General features: G+C 37.0%; 1 protein-coding gene and 1 pseudogene across 20 annotated transcripts in view; both read right to left on the bottom strand.

The window, feature by feature from the left end:
* CLASP1 (cytoplasmic linker associated protein 1) overlaps positions 1–23,293 on the bottom strand; it is a 336,932-nt gene that overhangs the window by 93,590 nt on the left and 220,049 nt on the right. For 8 of the 20 annotated variants that reach the window (XM_090279150.1, XM_090279145.1, XM_090279172.1 and 5 more), the window contains 5 exons: positions 22,161–22,328; positions 21,617–21,666; positions 20,657–20,818; positions 18,809–18,856; positions 18,309–18,332 (listed from right to left, as the gene is read on the bottom strand). In XM_090279150.1, coding sequence (XP_090135276.1) covers positions 18,309–18,332; positions 18,809–18,856; positions 20,657–20,818; positions 21,617–21,666; positions 22,161–22,328 — 452 coding nt within the window. The remainder of the gene's footprint in view (positions 1–18,308; positions 18,333–18,808; positions 18,857–20,656; positions 20,819–21,616; positions 21,667–22,160; positions 22,329–23,293) is intronic. The other 12 variants (XM_090279167.1, XM_090279224.1, XM_090279236.1 and 9 more) reach the window with 2 other exon arrangements.
* On the bottom strand, positions 6,302–16,621 carry LOC150021838 (small ribosomal subunit protein eS12 pseudogene; annotated as a pseudogene).

The following is a 23,293-nucleotide window of genomic DNA, read 5'->3' as shown; positions in this document are numbered from 1 at the left end:
TGTAATTGAGAAATAAAATTTTTAAAAATATTAGAAGTACTGAGAGAAACAACCTACAAATAATGCCATGTTGTAGGCATTTATGAAGAATTTGCCACTCTAGCAACCTGTTAACTCCAATTATTAAAACCATGAACCATAAAAAAATAAATTCAGAAATGCAAAATAACTGATGAGCATGCTAATATAATTAGGAATTAAACTTTTCTAAATTCAGGGATTTTGTGGTTCCAAATAGGTACAAAATGCCTCTCCTGCCTTATTGCAATCTGATAGAGAAAACATAAACCAATCTGAATCCCTATTGGCTTCTTATATTATTCAAAATCACTTCTAGCTCATCGTGAGAGAAAGCTTGCAGAAAAGAGACACAGAAAAACAAATCGTTAAGGCTTGAAAGGGTTCAAGAAAGGTTATTTTTTAAAATGAACATCCATACCCAGTTTTCTCCTATTACCCTTTGAGGCTCTACTAATCCACACATATGTGTACTTTATCATTAATAGTTTATTTGTACTTTTTCTCTATTTTCAATTGACTTTTCTAAAAGTTTGACTATTTCATTAATATTTTCAAAAAATTTTATATTTCTTAATCCTCTCTAGTGAATGTTTAATTCTTATTTCATTAATTTTATCTTTAAAATTGCATTATTTCATCACAACTTGTTTTGGAGGTTATTCTGTTTATGTTTCTAGTATACTGGAAGCAGTAAAAGAAAGTACTGCATAAAAAAACAAACTAAAATGAATGACTTTTAATAGTAATTTAAGGAAAGACATACACAAATTCTAGAATCTACACTAAAATTAAGAGTTATACCATATATTATACTAAGAGCATATATGTGTGAACTCAGAATCCTCATAACATATAAGTAATTATTCCCATTTTACAATGAGGAAACAGAGAAAATGGGGATTAATTAATCTGCCCAAGGTCACCCTACTGGTTTGGATACCTGTGTCTGCCTGACTGACTGGCATATGAGGGAGGACTTCTTAATTTCCTACAGAAATCACCGAGCTAAATTAGGCAGTCACCAAGGAACACTAACATAAAAAAAGACTGAATTTCTGATTTTAAATTTACTATAAAATATATGTCACAAAAAGATTTTTTTAAATGACCATCCATACCCATTCAGCTTAAAAAATAAAAATCTTCTTTGCTTACATCACTATATCCTTTACCTTCCTCTACATTTGGTAACAGGATCCTATATGCAGTGTTCACTATTCTACTGCATTTCTTTATATTTTCAATAGTGTATATAGTTGCATAACCAAGAAGTAGATGGCATTTTATATTTTAAATGTTTTAATTATAACATAGGGTATATGTCTTCCCAAAACTTACTGTTCTGCTCAACATTTTTTAGTGGTCATTTATGGAACTGATTTTTCTGTAGGAGGTAAAGGAGAGATCCATTTTGTTTTTTCCATATGACTAACCAATGTCCAAATAAATTTACTTAATTCTTTTGTATTGACCTACAAAGCCATCTTCAACATCTACCAAGCCCTGGGGCTGTTTCTCAGCTGTCTAGTCTGTCTCAATAGTCCATGTTTCCATACCTGTGGAATATTATAATGTTGAGATGAAATTTTTTTTAAATCTTTCTAATCGGTAGGGCAAATTAACCCACTTTTTCCTAAGGCCCTTTGCTCTCCTCCATATGTATATGAAGATACAATAAGAAGACCTATTAAAATCTTTACTGGCATTGTGTAGAATTTTGGGGGGAAAAGGGGAACTTTATGACAATGATCTTTCCATACACTAATGTTTTCTTAATTTCACTCTCTTCAATGTCTTTCAACAAAATTTTATATTTTTTTCCAAAAGTCTTACCCAATTTTTAGATTTATTCAAAGGTGCTTTTTTTTTGTTATGCACAATAAATGTATTAAATTATATTTTCTAACTTATTGACAAGAATGTAATTAATCTTTACATTTAATTTTAAATAAGAACCTTGCTAAGCTTTTATTAATTCTAATTTTTATATAATTATTTGGTGTTATCTATATAGACCATCATCTACAAATAAGACTTCAGTTTTTTCCCTTCAAACTCTGCCCTTGAATTTCTTTGCTTTTATCCTGCTGTTTTGGACATGTAGTACAATGCTAAAGAAAGACATAAGAGTAGGCTTTGTTGCATTGAGCAATATTTAAAATATAATAATTCTGAAATTTCACAAAAAGTTTGATAGTTCAACAGGTTAAAAAAACTCACTTCTATTCCTAATTGCCAAGAATTTCTGTCAAAAATGTTTGTTGAGTGTTTTAATGCTTTGCATCTTCTGAAAATAAAGAGGATCCTCTTTCTAAATGTGCTAAGCTGCATCAGTTTAAATTATAAAACCTAGACTAAACATCCACAGTTGAGAGGTATACCTCATATATATAGAAGATCTAGATTGTTTCTTATCTGAATTTCTAGTACCAAGGTTATACCAGTTGCATAAACCAGTGAGGTAAATACTTGGGGTATATTTTCTATTTTAACTAACAAATTTCTTTTGGGCAGGGGGCAGGGAGTAGAGTTTTAAGTATTAATTATTTAATGAGTAGTCTTATGTTTTTTGTTTCTTCTTGAAGTAACAGTTTTACTTTTTCTAAAAATCTGTACAATTTGTTTTAAAATTGTTAACATAAAGTTGTCAGTTTTCTCATATTGCCCTTTAAAGTTCTACTGATCCACACTTATGTGTACTTTACCATTGTTAATAGTTTATTTGTACTTTTTCTCTACTTTCAATGGACGTTTCTAAAAGTTTAACTATTTCATTAATATTTTCAAAAAATTTTATATTTCTTAATCCTTTCCAGTGTATGTTTAATTTCTATTTAACTTTATATTTTAAATTATATTATTTCATCACAACTGGTTTTGGCAGTTATTCTGTTTATTTTTTTATAATACTGGAAACATTCCTAATTCAGTTTCTTTTATAATATAAACTTAAGGCTGTGACTTTCCCTCTAAGAACTGTTTATGCTTCATTCTACAAGGATTAATATGTAGTTCAGTATAATGTGATGCTTTATAAAAACACATTCCTAGATCTTATCTGCTAATATTTTGCTTTGGAAAAATAAGTTGGATCCATACTTCACACTTTACACCTAGAAACACAGCAAATAAACTTAAGATTAAAATGTGAAATACGAAACCATAAAAGTTCAAAAGAAAACATGGGCGAATGTCTTTATAACTTCTTGTATGACTTAAAAGTCATTAAAATAAGTTTCAATAAATTTAAAAACAAAACAAAACAAAACAAACCATGGCAAAAACAAAACAAAACAAACCACTATGAGCAGATTCAAGAAATGACAAATTGGGAAAAATTACTTACAATTCATATCATAAAGAGCTAAGTTCCTTAAAATAGCAGGTTCCTAGGAACCAACTAGAAGTCAACCAACCAGTGATGTGCTGATAAATAAACAACTGACTGGGGAGGTAGAGGGGAGGGGACATGAAGACTCAGGTTTTTGTTGTGTTTTGCATTCCCCTGGTATAAATATTCCTACCACGGCCAATTTCAGGCTACTGATGTCATGTCAATCAGCTTCCAAAATTCCTGAAAACTTTACAATTGGCTTTCATGAACTGATTCAAGCTAGCTCCAGTGCACCATTACCACAACCTAATAAAGAATGGGTAAAGGAGAGGAATAGTCAGTGAAAAGAAAAAATAGAAATGACTCTTAAATGTATGAAACATTATTCAGCCTCTATCATAAATTAAAATGACATTATCACCTACCAGAGCGGCAAAAATCTAAGACTTGCTAACATCTGGCATGCAGAAAAACACGCACGCTCATTCATTGCTGGTGGGGGTGAAAATTAATTACGGCCCTCACAGAGGGCTATTTGGCAAGTATCATAATTACAAATGCATGTATTTTTTAATCTAACAGCCACTTTGGGTAATTTATTGTACCAATGTATTTGCAACCACGCAAAATGATGTACATAAAAAGGTATTTACAGCAGCATTGTTTATAATAGCAAAACTCGGAAGACAATCCAAATGTCTACCAGTATGGAACTGGTTGGTTAAGGTTAATCCATGTAAGTAGAATGCAGAATGTGGTAATGAAGAATGAGGACGTTCTCTAATCAAACATGAAAAGATCTTAAGGCAAATTAAGTGAAAGTAATCAAGATGCAGAACAATGAGTGTAAATATGCTACCTTTTATGTTTTTAAAAAAGAGAAAATACAATTTTTATATTGCTTCCATATGCAAAGAAACTATAAAACGAAACTAAAGTGGTAACATACTACGGTTGAGGGAAGAAGTACTAACCAGGTAAATGAAAGACATGAAGGGAGGGTAACTTTTAACTGTGAACCTCTTTATATTTTCTAAGTTTTGGAATATATAAATATATTACCCATTCAGAAACTTCTATTTATATATATCACCCAGTATAAAACTGATTTTGCAAGTACGTTTTTTCCTTTTCTTTTTTTGAGAAACAAAAGCCAAGTTTATTTGTTCATTTCTTGCCTTTTTTTTAATATGCTTTATTGATGATGCTGTTACAGTTGTCTCAAATTTTTTTCCCTTTTCTTCCCTCCACCCAGTGACCCCCATGCCTCATGTTGCCCCCCCCTTAGTCCATGCCCATTGGTTGTGCATATAGTGCTTCTCAACATCTTCCTATCTATTCCATTCCTTCCTACTATGCTTAATTCCTGTACCATGTCCCTCCCTTTTCCCCCTTCCCCCTCCCCGCTGACCTCCCCCCATAAAGTTCCCCATACCTATAATTCTTTTCCCACTCTTTTTCCCTACTTAGTTTGCCTTTGTTTCGGTTCTCTAGCTTCTGTTGTTGGTTACTGTGATGCAGTTTTCATTTTAATGTTCATAGTTTTGATACTCCTTCTAAACAAGTCCCTTCAACATTTCATATAACAGTGGTTTGGATCCGATGAACTCCTTCAGTTTTACTTTGTCCTGGAAGCACTTTCTCTGCCCTTCTATTCTGAATGACAGCTTCGCTGGATAGAGTATTCGTGGCTGTAGGTTTTTGATTTTCATTCCTTTGAATATTTCTTGCCAGTCCCTTCTTGCCTGCAGAGTTTCTTTTGAGAAATCAGCTGAGAGTCTTATTGGGACCCCTTTGTATGTAATTCTCTTCTTCTCTCTTGCTGCTTTTAAGATTCTCTCTTTATCCTTAATTTTTGACATTTTGATTATAATGTGTCTTGGTGTGGCTCTCCCCGGGTCCAGTCTTTTTGGAACTCTCTGTGCTTCCTGAACCTGTAAGTCTATTTCCTTCCCCAAGTTCTGGAAGTTCTGTTTCATTATTTTTTCACATAATTTTTCAATTTCTAGATCTTCTTCCCCTTCCGGCAACCCTATGATTTGGATGTTGGCCCGCTTATAGCTGCCCCATAGGTTTCTGAGCCTCTCATTTTCCTCACTTTTCATTTCCTCTTTCTGTACTGGTTGACTGTTTGTTCCTTCCCTTTGTTCCAATTTGTTGATTTGATACCTAGTTTTCTTTCCCTCACCACTAGTTTCGTATGTGTTTTTGTTCATTTCAGCAGGACTAGCCTTCAATCCTACCCCATCTTGTTTAAGATCTGCTGTCAGGTCTGTAAGCATTTATATAACCAAAGCTGCGAACTGTGCCTCAGGAAGATTTCCTATCTGCTGTTTTGTTAGATTAGATATTTGCTGGCTGCTCAGCTGCGTCACTGGGATCTCTATCATGATCTGTGCCATCCTGACAGTTTTGTGTTTACCTTTGCTTCCTGGGTGGGGCTGTCACACCTCCTACACTATAGGGGGTGAGGCCCCGTGCACTGGTCACAAGCAGGCCACCCTTCTCACCACACTGTGGCGTTTTCTGTCGGGGTGGGATTCAAAATGGATTCCTGCTGTTCTCTCTCAGCTAAGAGACCAGGAACCTCCTCCTCCGTCCCCACCCCCTCCGGGCCTCACAGTCCAAGGCAATGGAGTCTGCCTTCCCTGGCATTGGAATTTTGAGCTGACGGCTCTGGTCTGCAGCCGGGGCTGCTCCCCAGGTGCTTCTCGCCTCCCCTTAAATACGGGTATCTGTGCTTACTGCCGTCCCACCACCGTCGCTGCTGCCGCGGACAGCACAGCTTGACCTCTCCACCCCAGCTTCGTCCTTCCTACCCGTCCGGACGAGCACCACTTCTTTATAACTTCATACACTGGACTTCATCTATTTTCTGGAACTCCTGGTTATTTCTGGTTTTGTGGTAGTTGTATTCCTTCTTAGTTGTGGAGGGAGACGGAGCATCTAGGCCTCCATCTTGGCTTGAAGTCTCCTATGTGTCCATTTCTTGCTTTTGAAGTACTCCTCAATGACATCCTTTGCCTGAGACTCTTTGCCATAGTCCTTAACCAACACACAACTGCAACCAACTACTTTATGGGGTTTTCCTTCTCTGTTGATTTTACAGACGTCTACCCATTTTCCCTAGTTTCTTATGATTGTCAACTTAATTAGGTTGACTTGGTGTTCAGCACAAAGGGCCTCCACTAACTTGGCATACATAGGCTCATCACAGCTGGATGCAAGCACACAACAGTGGGTTTGACACTTGTCTAAGGTTTTGGCAGCTTTACTAGGCCACTGTGAATGAGGGCAGCCTTTAGCACCTCTTGTAAAGCAGTATTAATGACTGTTAACATCTCCAGCCGCAATGCCTTCCTTGGGGCCATGGTGGTGGGTTACGGGTGGAGCTGGCTGTTGAAGGTGTTACAGTCACCAGAAAATTAGAAAATTAAGAGACCCTGGACCCATAAGAGTGTACTTCCTTATTGTAAAGTTAACCTTTGTGCAAGTCTCTTGTTTTTGCAGAAACCAGTTTTGAAACTAGCTAGCTTGCACAGTTTCCTGTACTCCAGACCAGCTACCTTGAGGCTGTTCTGCTTCGGCCACCCAAGACCCCCAATATCCTGTTGTTGCAACTGTTCCTGCAAGATGTTCCAGCTGATTACAGCAACCTTAGCCCCTCTGCCCCTCCAACTGCTACCAAGAAGCCGCCTATATAAGCCCTACCCTAACCCCCTTCGGGGCGGTGCCTTTTTAGAGGCTCTGGTCTCAGCCTAGCTGCAAGCAATAAACCTCTTGCTTACTCTATTCATTGCCTCAGAGTTGTCAATCTTGCCTGTGTAGCCATAATAAAGGCACCCAAGCCTCTGCCTCTGCGGGCAAGGAAAGAGGTTCTTTTTTTCTTTCGTTTCTTTGTTTTTTAACTCTCATCCTAGAATTGATTTTAGAGAGAGAAGGAGAAAGGGAGGGAGGGAAAGAGAAACCAGGAGAAAGAAAAACACCCATCAATGTGAGAGAAACATCCATCAGTTGCCTCCTGTACACATCCAAGATTTAACCCACAACCTTTTGGTGTACAAGATGACACTCCAACCAACTGAACCACCCAGGCAGGGCTGCATATACTTCTTAATACATTTTGAGGCTATTTTTACTATAGCCTTGAAATTTTAATACTATTACATCTTTGTGATTTACAGAATTTTTTAATTATTATATAGAAACCTTCTACCTCTAGTAAAGCTTTATGCCTTTGGGAATCTGTTATTAGTAAATCTGTGATTTATTGTATTTTTTATTATTACATAGAAATCCTCTACTCTAGAGAAGCTTTTTGCCTTTGGGGATCTGTTATTAGTAAATCTTCAACATAATTCGTTCACTATATATTTTTCAACCTTTACTATCTGTAGCCTTATATTTTAGATTTGTCCCTTTTAATGTCACATAGCTAGATCTTTTTAAAAAATCAAATCTAATAATCTATTTTAACTGCAAAGTTTAGCTCATTTGAGCTGTTTTACCATTTTATATGCATGCCTTTTATTTGTCTTGATTTTCCACTTTTCTTTTGCAAACTTTTGTTTCCATCATTTGTCTTAATTGTTTTTAAATACATGCTTTCCTGCCCTGAGCCATGTGGCTCAGTTGATCGGGCGTAGTTCCGCAAAGCGGAAGATTGCAAGTTTGATTTCTGATCAGGGTACATGCCTTGGTTGTGGGTTCAGTCCCTGATTGGAGCATGTAAAAGAGGCAGCTGATTAGTGTTTTCTCCCACATCAATGTTTCTCTCACTTTCTTTCTCCCTCCCTCCCCCTCTCTCTAAAAATAAAGTCTAAAAATCTTTTAAAAGATATGCTTTAATAAGGTTAAGATGTCTTACAGATAAAAATAATACTATTAAAAACACAACTTTTATTAAATCACCCTTTTGGGGAGATGGAGTAGTTTTAAGGGCCCTGTTTTTAAATTGAACTTATTTGAAGATAATTTTATAGACTCGGATGTCCCAACATTGTTCAAGAGTCAATTGGACTTTTCTTCAAACTTCATGGAAATTTTTTACTATCTTAATTGCAGTTGAATCCTTCCAAAGAGGATCTATGTTTGCTTCTGTTAGTGTCCTGTGGACATAATCAATAACTACTTTAAAATGATATATATATTTGGGTTTCTCAGACCACAAAGGCAGTATAAATTCTGACAAAAATGTGCATGAACACTCAACATACTGTTATAAATTCTCAGGGAGGTTACTTTGCCTTCTACATAGTATCAAGATTAGGAATGGCAAAATGCCCTCTTGTCCCCTTCAGTTTTAGAGTTAACTTCTTGTTATCAAGGATGATGGATGAGGTCCGTCCAAAAGGTATCCTGCCATGTAATATGAAAAATAGAGACATTTATTGAAGAAGATACAAGAAACACTGTACAGAGAACAATGATGCCTCAGTCCTCTTCAAAATAGGCACCTTGGAACCTCAAACAGTTCTCCCATTCGCCATCAGCCACCCTGTCTTATTTTCTTGAATCTCATCGACAGTCTGAAATCTATCCCTTTCAAAGGTGATTTTAGTTTTGGGAAAAGCCAGAAGTCACAGGGTGCCAAATCTGGGCTGTCAGGGGCCTGAGTGATATGATGTTTTGCCAAAAAACTTTACATGAGACAGGTGCCTTATTGTGATAAAGTGGCCAATCACCAGTTGTCCATAGTTACAGCCTTCTGAATCATCCAAATAGTTTCCATGGAGGAATGTTCAAGCTTAATGCAGTATTTGATGCAGATTTGTTGCTCTACTCACTCAGTCATTTTGAATGCAACAGCCATAGTAACACGTGCTGGCTCAATAGTGTCTACCTGCCCACCCCAGACTAGTACAGTGAAGTCATCATTGTCCACACATGCACATTCCAGTCCACTCTCCTTGGCTCCCACGTTACATCAATGTCATGCAAACTGTTCTCATTATATTAACAATAGCTGGACTTTTTCTGGACAGACCTCATATGTCTTGGGTGGGTTTTGGGTTACTTCCTGTCCTCCGTGTCCTGATCACTCATCACAGCAAAATCCTCAGGTACAGCCAGGTTTGGCCCTCACCTACTAAGGTTCCTGCTTTTGCTTGGTTTGGGAGATGTGTTTATTTACGGCCTTTATTCCAGATCGATGACTGTGCTCTCTACTGTGAAGATCATTTACACTACTGAATTCTGCATACTGCTAAAAAAGCAAGTTACTTATTTCTTTTAAACATTTAACCCTTTGAGTGCCAACATTGCTGTGAGCGACGCTGACAAATTTTCCCAAAAGTGCTGGCATCGCTCCCAGCGATTCTTTTTGATGGCTATAAATGTAAATAACAATGGAATAGTTCATATTTTATGTTTTGTTCTCTTTTTTTGTACCTCAGGTTATATATTGATATAATTTTTTCTCACGTTGATCCAAATTTTGAATTTTTACACTTGTTCAAATACTGACATATTCCTTGTTATAATTTTTATTTACATTTTAAACATTTTAATTTCATTTATCTTTGTAATAATTGTCAAAACTCTTATGCAGTGTGCATGATAAGGGAGCTTTTGCTAATGGACATTTTCATTGCTTCACGGTACAGCATGAGCATTTTTTCCAGTGTATCAGCAGAATAGGTTTATTGCTCTCATGACGGAAACGTGGAGAGTCCTTGAGACATCTGACCACCTTGTATGGAGAGATAAGAACCTGAATATGCATATAATATAGAGTGGGGAACCTTATACCATCTTACAATGAATCAGTCTTTCTGATGAGGGGACATTGTTTACTGAGGAAATGCAAAGTGCTGCATCACAGGTCCATTTCACCAGCAACGGAATCACGGAGAGTCCTTGAAACATTTGACCCCCTCATCTGGAGAGATAAGGACCTGATATCCTCTGACAATGAGTCAGCCTTTCAGAATGAGGGAAACGTTGTTTACTGCGGAAATGTGAAGTGCTGCACTGGCTCTCAGGGTATCCCTCTAGTAGGCTGTAAACACAACAAAGGTTAGTCTCTCTCTGTGTCGGAGCAGATTCGGATGTCACCACTGCCTGATAAGAGATTGCAGTAAACGCACACTTTCTTCTGCTTTGAATAAAAAGTATTAAAAGTTGGTATCCTCTCGGTGAAGCAATATTCTTTTCATACTAGAGTGGATCATTCTTTTGTGCTGCAAGAGCAAGACTACTTTCAAGAGTCATAGATGAAGAAAAGGATTCAGTTGAACTTTAGCCAGGGAGTGATCTTAAATGATTCTTACGGCCAATATTCATGCATTTTGTTCCTGTGCTTTTTTATATTGGAAAGACATTTATAGAAAAACTGAAAATGAGTGCCCCTATGAAGAGAAAGGAAACTTTGCGTGAAGAAGAAATTTCTAAATTGGTCAGCAATGAATTGAGTGACAGCGATTTTGTGAAAAGTGATCTTGAAAGCAGTGCATCTGAAGATGAAGGAAGTGAAGATGAAACTGAACCATCTTCTGAAAGTGATGCTAGTGAAAGCTGTTGGGTTGAGGGGGATGTAGATGGGCAGGACCAAACACAACTGGAACATCAGTTTGCAGAGATTCCGGTGTGAAGCATGCCCCACTGACTGATTCTAAGCCAATTGCTTATTTTCATCTCTTCTTCAACTGAAGTACTGATGAAGCTGATGATCACCGAAACCAAAAGATATGCACAACAGTATCCTCAGTCACACAAAAATGTATCCCCTAATTCTAGAGTGAGTTCTCAGAAACCAACGACAGTTGCAGAAATAAAAGCTTTTGTAGCTTGTATACTGAACATGGGCATAACTACTAAACCAAGTATGTACAGCTAATGGTCAAAAAATAAATCTTTGTCAACTCCTTGGTTCTAGCACATGTTTCTCTTGTAACCGATTTCAGTTATTGCTGAGGTTTTTTCATCTTGTAGACAATTCCAAAATCTCCACTCTTGATGACCCATCTTATGACCCATGTGCTAAATTTTAGCCAATAGTTGATTACGCCCATCGTATCTCTTGGCATTACTATACTCCCCACCAACAATTGAGCACTGATGAGAGTCTGGTTGGTACCAAGTCACAGCAGATTATTGCAGTACTTGCCAAAGAAACACCATCATCGCTGGGGAGTAAAATTTTGGATGATGTGTGATGCAGTCTCAAATTACTGTCTTGTATTCTATGCTTACCTTGGAGGAAAAAGTAATAGTTACAGACAAAGATGATGTGAAAAAACATGGTTTGGCCTATACTGTAGTAACTAAATTGCTTACCATAGGAAATTATATGAATAAAGGTTACCACATCTTTTGCGACAATTTTCTTAGTTCGAGTCTCCTGGCTGAGTACCTCTACTTAGTAGAGACATACATTACAGGACTACTTCATAGGAATCGAGAATTTCTCCCTCACCAGATTTTACGAAAGTTCAATGTGGGAGCGGTAAGATTTTTTAGAAATGCCTTCCTGTTACTGTGTGGGTTTAGGGAAAAGAAATCTCAAAGAAAGCAGGTATTGCTCCTTAGCTCTTATTCAGGTCCAACACTGTCAAACATAGCATCAAAAAGAAGTATGACACCAATTTCCAAGCCAGATATTACACTGGAATACAACCAATACAGGGGAGGCACAGACACGTCTGATATGATGCTTTACACGTATTTGGATAAAAGAAGAACACTAAAGTACTGGAAGAAGGCTGTGTTCAATGTATTATCAAGAACGCTGCTGAATGCATATTCTTTATAAAGAAAAATTTTTAGGTGGGAACAAACCAATGTCTCAACTGAACTTCAACACCTCCATTAATAGAAGAGCTTGCCAGAGAATGGCATGAGGTTAGAGACACTGTTAAACAAATCCAGCAATGAAGAAAATCCACCAGGTCCCTCTCACGTATACGGTGTAAAGATGCTTCCAGAAAGAAAGCTAAGATTGTGTAAGGAATGCTCAACACTGGAGAGAAAAACCAGGTCGAGAATAGTATATGTGAGATGTGACAAAGGGCTGCACCCAAGATGTGTCAATAGCCACACATGTTAATATATAAACATTTTACTATTATTGTATTGTTTTTGCATTTCATTTTTGTTTATAAACTGTTATTCACTGTTTATATCTATTGATATGTATCTCTACTGTGAATGCTGTTTGTGTTCATTTTTTTGTATGTTATGAGGTTTTCTTTTTTTTCCCAAAAATTTATGCAATATGTGGCATACTTCTTGCTTGTTATCCATGTTGCTATGTATTTTTTCAAAGAATAATCATAGGTTTTATATTATGTCATATATTATACTTCAAAAGCTATATTAAAGGAATTTATTTTTTTCTAAAATAAATGTAATAAAATTATTTTAATGCAATATTTTTGCTAAATTGCGTCAAAGAACACTGCTTACAAAAGAAGCGTGTATTTACTACATGTTGTGAAATTTTCAGCAAATTATTATGAATAATAATGTTTTTATAGACATTTTTCAAAAACTCTGCATTTCTCAGGAAAATAGCCTGACAAATTTTAGCAATTACACATGGCACTCAAAGGGTTAAATATAGTCATTTTGTATTATATAAAAGTCTTAAAAGTATTAAAGGATTACATTTTTCTTTCGCCTTGCTGCCGCCTCTAACTCATTATAGATGTAATTTTGGACTACAAACTCCTATTTGCCATAGGGGAGAGGCGCAAAAGTAGTTTACAATTGTTCATATGGAAAATAATACAATAATTAATAAATAATTATACAAGAATAAACTGTGTTTTGCATACTCACAACTGTAAAGCTACTTTTGCCCTGCCATGTTAAAGCTGTGGGAACCCAGAGGAACCAGATATAACAGTGACTTTCTCTGTAAAAGTTCTATGCTTGTTTCTGTCAGGCACCTTTGGGAGCTACAAATGCAGACCACTTTATCAGCTTGTGGTTTCCCAGACACCACAGATAAGGAAAATTGAAACTACAATTCACACAACAAGAGAGCTTAATTACAAATTAGGGAAAAAGTCATTTTCTTTCTCTGCCTAAACCACAGTCTAGAGAGATCATGCCAATTTGAAGAATAAGAGATTTTTTTTCCCTAGTCCACATTTTTATGGCTATGTAGCGCATTGACAAAGCTGGGTTAATGCCAATTCTTTACTCACATTAGTAATGAAGCCCTCAGGGCACCCTTAAAATCCTTTTTTTTTTTTAGAGGAGTTTAAATGGTCTCTACTGTGTTGTACAATATTCCCTCACTTATCGTGGGTATTATGTTCTAGACCCCCCCCCACGACAGGTGAAAATCTGCAAAGTAGGAACCTTACATTTATTTTAGTATTTATATATATTTTAGGGCTTTATAAACCCTTCCCACACACTTATAAACAGTTCCTAGTCCCTTATTAACCTTTCCCACTCCCTTATTAACTTTTCCACACTTTTGATAAACACTACTTATGTTCTTAAACATATTCTACACTCTTAAACCTACGTAACTTTAACAACATACGTATACAGTACCGCAAAATCCCGTGATATAGCGAAAAATCCGCGATAAATAATTAAACGTAATATTTTTTTAAATCCCATGATACAGTGAGGCCAGGATAAATGAACCGCAATATAGAGAGGAACTACTGTACTTTCTTTTATAGGAATTGTTTTTTCATTCTATTAAGTTGGTGATATTATTATAAGTGCCTGTATATATTTTAGAGGAGATATATAATACTATGTGGTCTCTAGGAAAAACAAAATCTACTCAATAAATGCAACAAACACTAAAAATAGACTTCAGGTCTATATTCTGACTTACTAGTAACATATTCACATTCATTCATATTATGTTATGACAGAAACAGAAGTAGATATGAAAGAAGAAAATAGTCACAATAAGTAAGAGAAATAGAAATTAAGGGCTATTATAGAACTTTGCAAAAACAACAAAAAATTCTGCAGGGAGGGACAAGCACATCGACAAACAAACCTACCCAGAGAAAAGCAGACCTAGAAGAAAACAAAGAATTTTAAGAAGAGTGCAGACTTTTACTTGCACAGAATAAAGCTATCCATATCTTGTGGCTTTTTAATAGTGCTGCTGAATAATTTTTTCAATCACATTGCTATTCTTCTAGAAAAGCCCTCAAAACAGGAAATTAAACCTGTGCACCTCGTTTAATTTGCAGGCATAGTTTCCTCATATTTAGTTTAGCCTAAGACAATTAAAAAACTCCCCACAGAGCCTCATATTGCTAGTTTTTTGTCCCTCATATATTTCAAATTTTGAGCCAATTCTCAATTTACATATTATAAAAATTAAAAGGTCTCCTAAGTAAATATCAACTCTCATCATATTGGAATATTTTGGTATACATTTCTTTTTTATGACTCATCATTGGGGCACAATTTAACAACCTCTACCCACAGGTAGCATTTTTAACAGAATCACTATTTGAAAAATTGATTGGTTATAAACTTTGCTAACTACAAATACACCCCTCTAAAGAATAACTTTCCTCATATTTTAGAGACAGAAGTAAAGTATTAAGCTACTTTCACACACATAGTTTCTGCATTGTGTTAAAAAAAGAGGTCAATCATTTAAAATTCTGAATCCTTGGATAAATATATAGCAATATCAAATATTTTATTTCCCAGTAAAGTAAACTAAAACCTAAGTTCCTCTTTCTGAAGAGCAAATAGTGTAATGCTAAAATCACCAATAGTTAAACATGGCCTTTGACTACACTTAATAACACATGATTATCTCTTTTCTGAAATTACCAGTAAGTTATTAGTACCCACAGGTTATTGAAACATTCTAACCCTTTATTTATAATTATTTTTGGGGGAAATATAAATAACATATTTCCTAAACATAGAAGCTAAAAAATATTAGATAAGAGTACATTCATTTGCCATAAAACTTCAACATCTAGTCATAAACTTTCTCATAAGCAGAATAGACAACATAAATGCTTGCTTCTTCTAAATCACAAAAATTACTGAACATAACACACTGAAGGATAACTCGGAAATAAACTTTTGTCCAAAAGTTCAAATTTTGGTTCTTCACACAAAAATATTTTTCTAATTAGTCACAAATGTTAAGAAGGCTACTTGATGTGTATGATAAATAACCTCCAAGAATATACGAGGTCTGTTCAGAAGGTATCCAGGCATGTAATACAAAAAATAGAGACATTTATTGAAGAAGATACAAGATACGAGAAACATTATACACAGGATAATGACGCCTCAGTCCTCTTCAAAGTAGGCACCTTGGGACCTCACACAGTTCTCCCAATCACCATCAGCTTGCCCTGTTGCCCTTTCCTGAATCTCATCGATGGTCTGAAATCTCTTCCCTTTTAAAGGCGATTACAGTTTGGGGAAAAGCCAAGTCCCAAGGCTCCAAGTCTGGGCTGCAGAGGGCTTAGTCATTTGGATGATTTGATGTTATGACAAAAATAACTCTGCATGGACGTGATGCATGAGCAGGCGCCTTGAAGTGATGAAGCTGCTAATCATCACCAGTTGTCCATAGCTGTGGCCTTCTGAATGATCACAAGTTTCCATGGACGAATATTCACTCTTAATGCAAAATTTGATGCAGATTTGTTGTTCTACTTGCTCAGTCATTTTGAACGCGATGACCACACAGTACACATGCTCACTCAAAAGCATCTACTGCCCCCACTGACCAGTACAGCGAAGTCGTCATTGTTTACTCATGTGCATTCCAGCCCATTCTGCTTGGCTGCTAGGTTATATCAATGCTGCGCAAATCGTTCTCATTATATTAACAATGACTGGACTTTTTCCAAACAGACCTTGTGTGTTTTTCTCAATTACTATAACAATGAAGTTGCCAGAATTCAAATGTATTTTCTGTACTTTAAATAGAAAGAACTCAAGTACTGATTCAAAATCATCTTTGCCTCCCAATAATGACAGTGCCTATCTCTTCTTGTCTCAGGAGCTAGACATTAAAATACTGAACAGACTTAATAAACTTTTTTAAAGGTCCATAATGATTCCAAAATTTCAGATATGGAAACTTATGATAAGACACTAAGTGACATTTACTGCTGCCTTTTTCTAATAACCATCTGTGTCTTTTCAAAGCATCACTTCCAAATTTCATTGCTGCAACAAACAGAAATAAGAGCCTAGACCTGGTTGAGTTCACAGGTCTACCAGGGCCTTCTCTCCTTTCCCTCTCATCCTTACCCGAGGCTCAAGGCTCTGACTGGTCAACTCTGCAACAGCCCGCATAGCCCTAGGGTGCAGAGACCAAGGCTCATGGGGATCCCCTCAGGAAAGTTCTCTTCTGGTTCTGAACTCTATCCAATTAAGCACCCATAGATCATTCTCCCACTTCCCTACCAGAAGGAGAAGCAGAAAGAGACTTCTTGTTTAATTTCTTGCACAATAATCAAGTAGGCAAATTTCTGACCTTGCTCTGAACTAGTAAAAAAAAAAAAAAAAAACTGATAAAAAAGAAAAAAAAGTTAAAAAATCCCAGTGCTGGCTAGTATAACAGACTGATTTCAATTCTGTTATACTGGCATATGAAATCACCTACTGTCTTCACTTTCCGATTCATCTACATTATTGTATTCCACCCTCCACACTTCCCTTCCATCTAGACTAAGAAAATACTAAGAATGGTTTCTATAGGAAGGACAAATACAAAATTACTCTTATCAGCTAAAAATAAAAAATTCCACCCAGCCTCAGTCTTTTATCACAAATGAGATTCTGATTATGGTATAGTTTTCTTGTCCATTTTTCATTTTTTGGAAACTTATCATTTTACAATCTTCTCCAACCCCACAAATCACCAGTGGGGTTTGTTGAAAATTCAGATTCTCCTGTTCCTTCCAAACTTAATCAGAATTTTCATAGTAAGGACAAAGTACTCTATTCTTTTAGCAAAGCATCCAGGTAACCTTTATGAGATAAGTTTGAAGAATATTGATCTTGGGACTATGTTTATCTTTAAAAAAAAATCCATTCCTAATTTTCCATTATGAGTTCCTTAGGAAGTAGTATATAGATTAAAAGTACTGTGAACGACATACAAATGAGGTCATCCGAAATTTCAAATATTTTAAACATTATCATGCTTTCTATCTAGATACTTTTCAAAGGGACGAATCTTACCTAGCATGTGCTAATCAAAGACCTGTACGGACTAGAATAGCTATGTCTAAAATCCAAAGGTCAATGCAAAATTAGTATGGTATTCTTAAGAGTGGCATAAAAACAAAAAGTGGACTTGGATACGTGCATTTCTTTGACCATGCTATGTCCTCATGTGCAGTAGAGAACACAGCGCTTAGAAGGCATTTACTGCACGACTGAGTGAATTAATGAGAATAAATGAATGAATGGGGTATTGTCAGTGATACAAATAAAAATGGTATGGTATAATTCAATGACACCATTAGGGGAGAAAAATGTATTTTATAAAATGTCTGTAAATTACCTGGTAAAAAGCCTTTATGAGCCTTTAACCTGAATAATTGACACAAATTATTTTCAAAACAGGAAAGCAAATCCTGAGAGGCCCACAAAACCACAAAAGGGAAGAAAACAAAAGTAAAGGCAATAAAAGTCAGGTGGTGCTTCAGGAGTAATGAACTCTGAGACGAGCAGCCGGGAGGACAGCAGCAAACAATGTCACACCAGTGCTACTCCCTGCTGTGGGCTCAATGTTGAAAACTACATACAGCATACTTAAGTGCCAAAATTCACAGGAACAACCACTGGACAAGAAAGGAGGAGAATTCAGGTAGAGGTAAAGTAAAAACTCAGTGGAAACAGAATGAAGAGTGAAGGAAAAAGCGTGCAAAGTCTCATGCAGGGACCTCGGTGGGACAAGTGGGCAGGAGGTAACAGTGAAAACAGAGCACGGGGAGAGGGAGACACACCTCTATCACAGAAACAAACCGCTTACCCTCCGCTTTAGTGGCAGTACCATCTTTAAGCGAATTAAAAAACAAGGGAAGGGATAACAGGGAACAGTTAGTAACATTAAAAAACTTAAAAAGCAAAATGTTATTAGCTACTAAAAAAGCAAAAGTACAATTTAAAATAAAAGGGAAACAAGTTCAATAGCAAAGCATAGTCTGAAGCAAGTAAAAGTGCCTTATCTTGAAATCAGCTTAGGATCATGTGCTTTTGCCTTTGGAAAACAGCACAGAAAAGGGCAACCCAGGGCAGGGTCTCAGTTAATAGTGATTGCTGTTTTTCCTTTTCATCAACCCTCATCCTCTAAAGAGCTCCTTTTTCTTGGAACTAAGTACTACCAAAAGTGGTGGGAAGGAGGACTCAGGACTGAAATTAAACTACTAGAGTCACCCAAAGGGCAGAGGCAAGTGAGAAGTTCCAGAGAAGCTAGCTCTAGCAATGCCTACCCCAACTACTCATCAGCAGCAAAGCTGTACAGCATGGTACCTGAGTCAAGGCCTATAGACTCCACATCTTCCCTCATGTGTCTGGACTCTAGAAGTTTGGAAAAGCATCATCAGCTTTAATGCTACACTTCTGCACAGATGTAAAGTAACAACCTAAGTAGTTATCGTGAAAACTTCTCAGTAGGAATATGTTGTATTTCAGGGTGGTTTTGTTTTTTATTGTTTTGAACTTAAGGAAAGTTAGAGGTAGTCACAAAAAGGTAAAAGAATGTGAATACTCCAGTCTTATTATTTGAAGAGGTAACACTGGGCTGAAAATTTACGAGTGCTTAACGGTCAACTCTCATCATCAGACCAAAAGACCAGGATGCTCTAATTAGCACTGAGGGGTGTCTACATGTTCCATATTAAAATATCTCAAATATGAACAGAAAACAAAAGTCACTTACTGAGGACTCTAAATGGTTTTTTACTTAAGTTTTCTAGCAATGAAACAAATACTAATTACAAACACTGAAGTGTGGGTTAAGTGTATTGGAAACACAGGAAAGTACTTAAAAACTTAACTAAAATTAACAGAACTACTTTACCATAGGAAGGAAGAGTACTACCTTCCCTCTGCTCAGTGATTACGTATCAACATAGTATCATAAAAATTCCTACATGTTACACAGTTAAATGGCAGAAAAGGAGTGCTCCTGTTGGTTTTCTTCCCAATCTAAATGTATCCATCTATGTATGAGGTATTTCCATAGAGAAAACAAGACTGATTTAACAAACATTCCAAAACATATACCGTTCAAACTAATAATGTTCCTATAATAATCAGTTTCTTTCTTTATCATATATCTGAGCTAGGTGGCTATCATTACAATAATTTACACATATAGGATGACTCAAAGATTCCATGGCCTACTCAAGGTTCCCAGGCTAATGAATGGCAGGCTCAGGATCTTCTCTTGGTGTTTGTTCTCTCACTATGCTTCCACGTACAAAACATTTTTAGAATATTAATTTCAAAACTGATTTTGGAATTAATATGTAAATCACATAAGTAATTCCATTTCAATGTTTCATAAAGTTTAAATTATATTTCCACAAAATATAAAATAAAACCAATCCAGCTAAGTCCCCAGATTTTGGCTTTGGACAACTTTCCTCTAAAAAAAATAAAATAAATGATCAGCCTTACATACAGCAGGTATGTAGTGGCCGCTGAAAAACTGAGAAAATGACCTAACACCCTGTCAGATTTTAATTCTTTTGAAAATCAATTTTTTAATCTTTGAGGCTATCATTAAATTAAGTGCATGCTCTTCCCAAAGTGGTGCGTGGAAGAACACTTTTTTGTACAATATAATTTTGTTGGTTAATAAGTCCACTGCATTTCACTAAAGATTCCCACACCATAGTCATCCCTCTCCTGCTCTCCCCACACCACCACCACTCCAATTACATTCTCAAATCAGAAAATATCTAATTACAGTGGTTGACTATCTTTGGTGAATTCCTCACTAAACCCTTCCCACTCTGCTCCCACCAATGTCAGGAGGGAGAAAAGCCAACTTTGGCAACATGAGAGGGAGCCATGTGGGCTGCTACCAAGCAGGAAGTGGAGCTGAATGAAGGATATGCTCAGTGTCACATACCATGTGAGCACCAGTGTAGCTGCTTGTCACTAAAAATGATGATGCTCCAGAGAAAGCAAACTTTCAACAAAAGGGAGCTGTTTACCAGCAATAAGTGCACAGAGTCACTTCTACTTAAACATCAACAGTGCAACAGTGACAATTTCCTCAATCACTGGTTTTTTGCATTTAACTATCTGAGCAGAGGTAAGTATGATCTCAAACAATTGAACTTGGGGAAAGAGGTGATGGGTAGTTACCTAGGGATGCATATGACCCTGGAGGTAAGGCCGCTGCAGAGCTGAAGGGTGTAGCGCCTGAAGCTGAGGAGACTTTGGATTTGGCACTGGCGGCTGCATTTACATCAATATCACTTCGAGACCGCTGAAGGGACCCAGTCGTTGATGCAGATTTGGTACTGACTAAGGAAGTTTTAGTGGTAAAGGAAGAAAAATTAGTAAGAACTACACTAGAATTATAAACATACATTGTTAAAACTAACTTTGCTTTTCTTTACAACAAATATCAAGTTTTAAGAGAGGATGGAACACACAGCACTAACCAACACTTCCTCCTGGTCACTGAAGATAAGTTCAGCCCATGCTGAGGAAATTAAAAGTGACTGCGACTACACACACCTACTACATTTGTCTTGCTGTAATCAAAGACTATAATAAAACCCAAAGAAATAAACCATATTTCTGGTTAGTATGAAAAATTAAACAATAAAACATTGTTCACATCTGGCCAGTTTCCTCATGATGTGGCAAGAACATGCACTCTTACCCAGACGCCCACCCCTTTCAGGAAACATTCCACTTTCCTGCCTCTAGAGGTCACCATGCTGCTGCTGCTGCTGCTGCTGCTGCTGCTGCTGCTCAAGGCATCACAGTTGTCTCCACTCTCTGACCAAGTGTCCAGAGTGAAGCAGCTGCACTGTTTGTGGCAGTGTCTACATGCTGGAGGGAAGTGTGAGAAAAGGTCGCAGAGCTCAATCTCTGCTGGAGTAAGTGCTCCTGACAATGTCTCCCTCACAACTAATGGCTCCCAGAAAAGGGGCTCGCTTGGGCAGCTGGAGCGCAGGGCAGAGCAGAGCAGACCAGAGCAGCTCGCTCTGCAAACCTGATAAGGAGCTGAGGGCAGCCTCTTGGAGCAGCTCAGCCCACCTGGGGTTAGTAATAGAGGCATCCACGGACTGCCTTCTCCACTGTCAGTCTTACCTCTGGAGGTGGTACTCCCAGTAGAACTTCTTTTGGCAGAGAGAGGCCGACTAAAAATAAAGGTGATCATGAAGAATTACTTCAGAGTTTTCAGAATTTCTCAGGTAATTTGGCCTAAAATCTTATAAACACCCATTTCAGAAAAGCTTTAACATACATTTTGGACTATCTTCCAAACACACAGAGGAAAGTCCTAACTAGAGACAGACATTAGAAATACAGAGTGAAGATGATATTACATTAAGTCCCAGGTTTTGAATGCCCTCCCTTTACAAGCTTGTCTCCAAGTTAATATGTATATTTTCCTAGTAGACACCGAACAATTCACTTATATCACTCCAAAACTATATTATTGTACTGTCATATAAATTTAACTAAAAACTACTTAAGGCGGAGACCATTCCCACAGTATCTTACATAGTACCAGAATCCATCTGAAGTAACAGGGATTTATGGTACACATACATGTACAAAAACAGCTAGAATTTGTATTCTCATGCAGCAAATTTTTATACATAAAATCTCACACTAATGAACTCCTTACTTTAGACTTTCTTGAGAGCTAGAAGACGAGCGATCAGATTGTGGCAAAGACACGATGCTGTCTGAGTTCTTTAAATGGGACTGCAGGGCCTTCTGATAGGAGGACTCCAAGGTGTGGTATAGGTGCTCTGCTTCTCTGCTGAAGTGACTGTGGAAACCCCAGTAACACCTCGGGAAAACACATGACTTCCTGTTATAGCTGGTGGATCATAACAGGTGTTTCACTGAGCTCTGGAGTTCACTACATAACATTTTCAAGGACTAGAATCCTATTTACCTGTCCTATTTACAAGAAGACTGAGGCAACTTGAGGAAGATGGAGCCAAAACATCCAGAACTATACCTAAAACCTGAGGGGGCCTCATCAATGGTAGTTTTAATAACGCAATTTGACACTAGTTGATTTGAAGTACTTAAAAATTGTCTTAGATATGACGTATAAAAAAATGGGAAGATGTTCAGAACAACCTACAACTGTTATTGCATTTTAACTAAAGAACTAGAAAAAAACTGGAGGGGAAGAATATAATACAAGGATAAAAACAGCATAAGTAGGTCATTAACAAATACAGTCCTAATAGTTTTTACCAACTATTAATTATGTCACTTATTTTGATAGGAACTACCCAAGATGAACTTGTGGTAAGCACTTCAGTGTCAGAGTGAGGTCCTCCAAAAAATTCAAGAAACCAGAGAAATATAACTTAACTGAGAGAACAAAGAGCAACAAGTATTTAATCAAGATGTATTAATGCAGCTAGGTAAAACAATCCTATTCCAGGCCAGTGAGAGTAGATTTTAACCTGTGTCTAGGAGAAGAGGTGGTCAACTACAGAAACACAGAAAAAAACACCAGAGGTACAAAACTGGCAGTACTTGTCCATGCGCTCCCTGCTCGAGAGAAGGACTTGGCATGAAACTTCTGGTATGCACAGTCACAATGGCAAAACTATCCCCAGGACGTACTGAACGTATGGTGCCACAGACACATGACTGGAATGTAGGCGCCTCAAATGCGAGATGGCAAAAGCAAGCCAACACTGTGATAATCCTGAGCCTCAGTTCACCCTACCACCCCTAACTGTGATGCACACTTCCCAAACACTACCTGAAACGTGCATAGACACGATCACA

The sequence above is a fragment of the Furipterus horrens genome, unplaced genomic scaffold (genome assembly GCF_987537825.1).
Source record: "Furipterus horrens unplaced genomic scaffold, mFurHor1.1.pri manual_scaffold_1, whole genome shotgun sequence".
NCBI classification, from domain to species: domain Eukaryota; kingdom Metazoa; phylum Chordata; class Mammalia; order Chiroptera; family Furipteridae; genus Furipterus; species Furipterus horrens.
The sequence above is the reverse complement of the archived record's forward strand: the minus strand, read 5'-3'. Positions and strand labels throughout refer to the sequence as shown.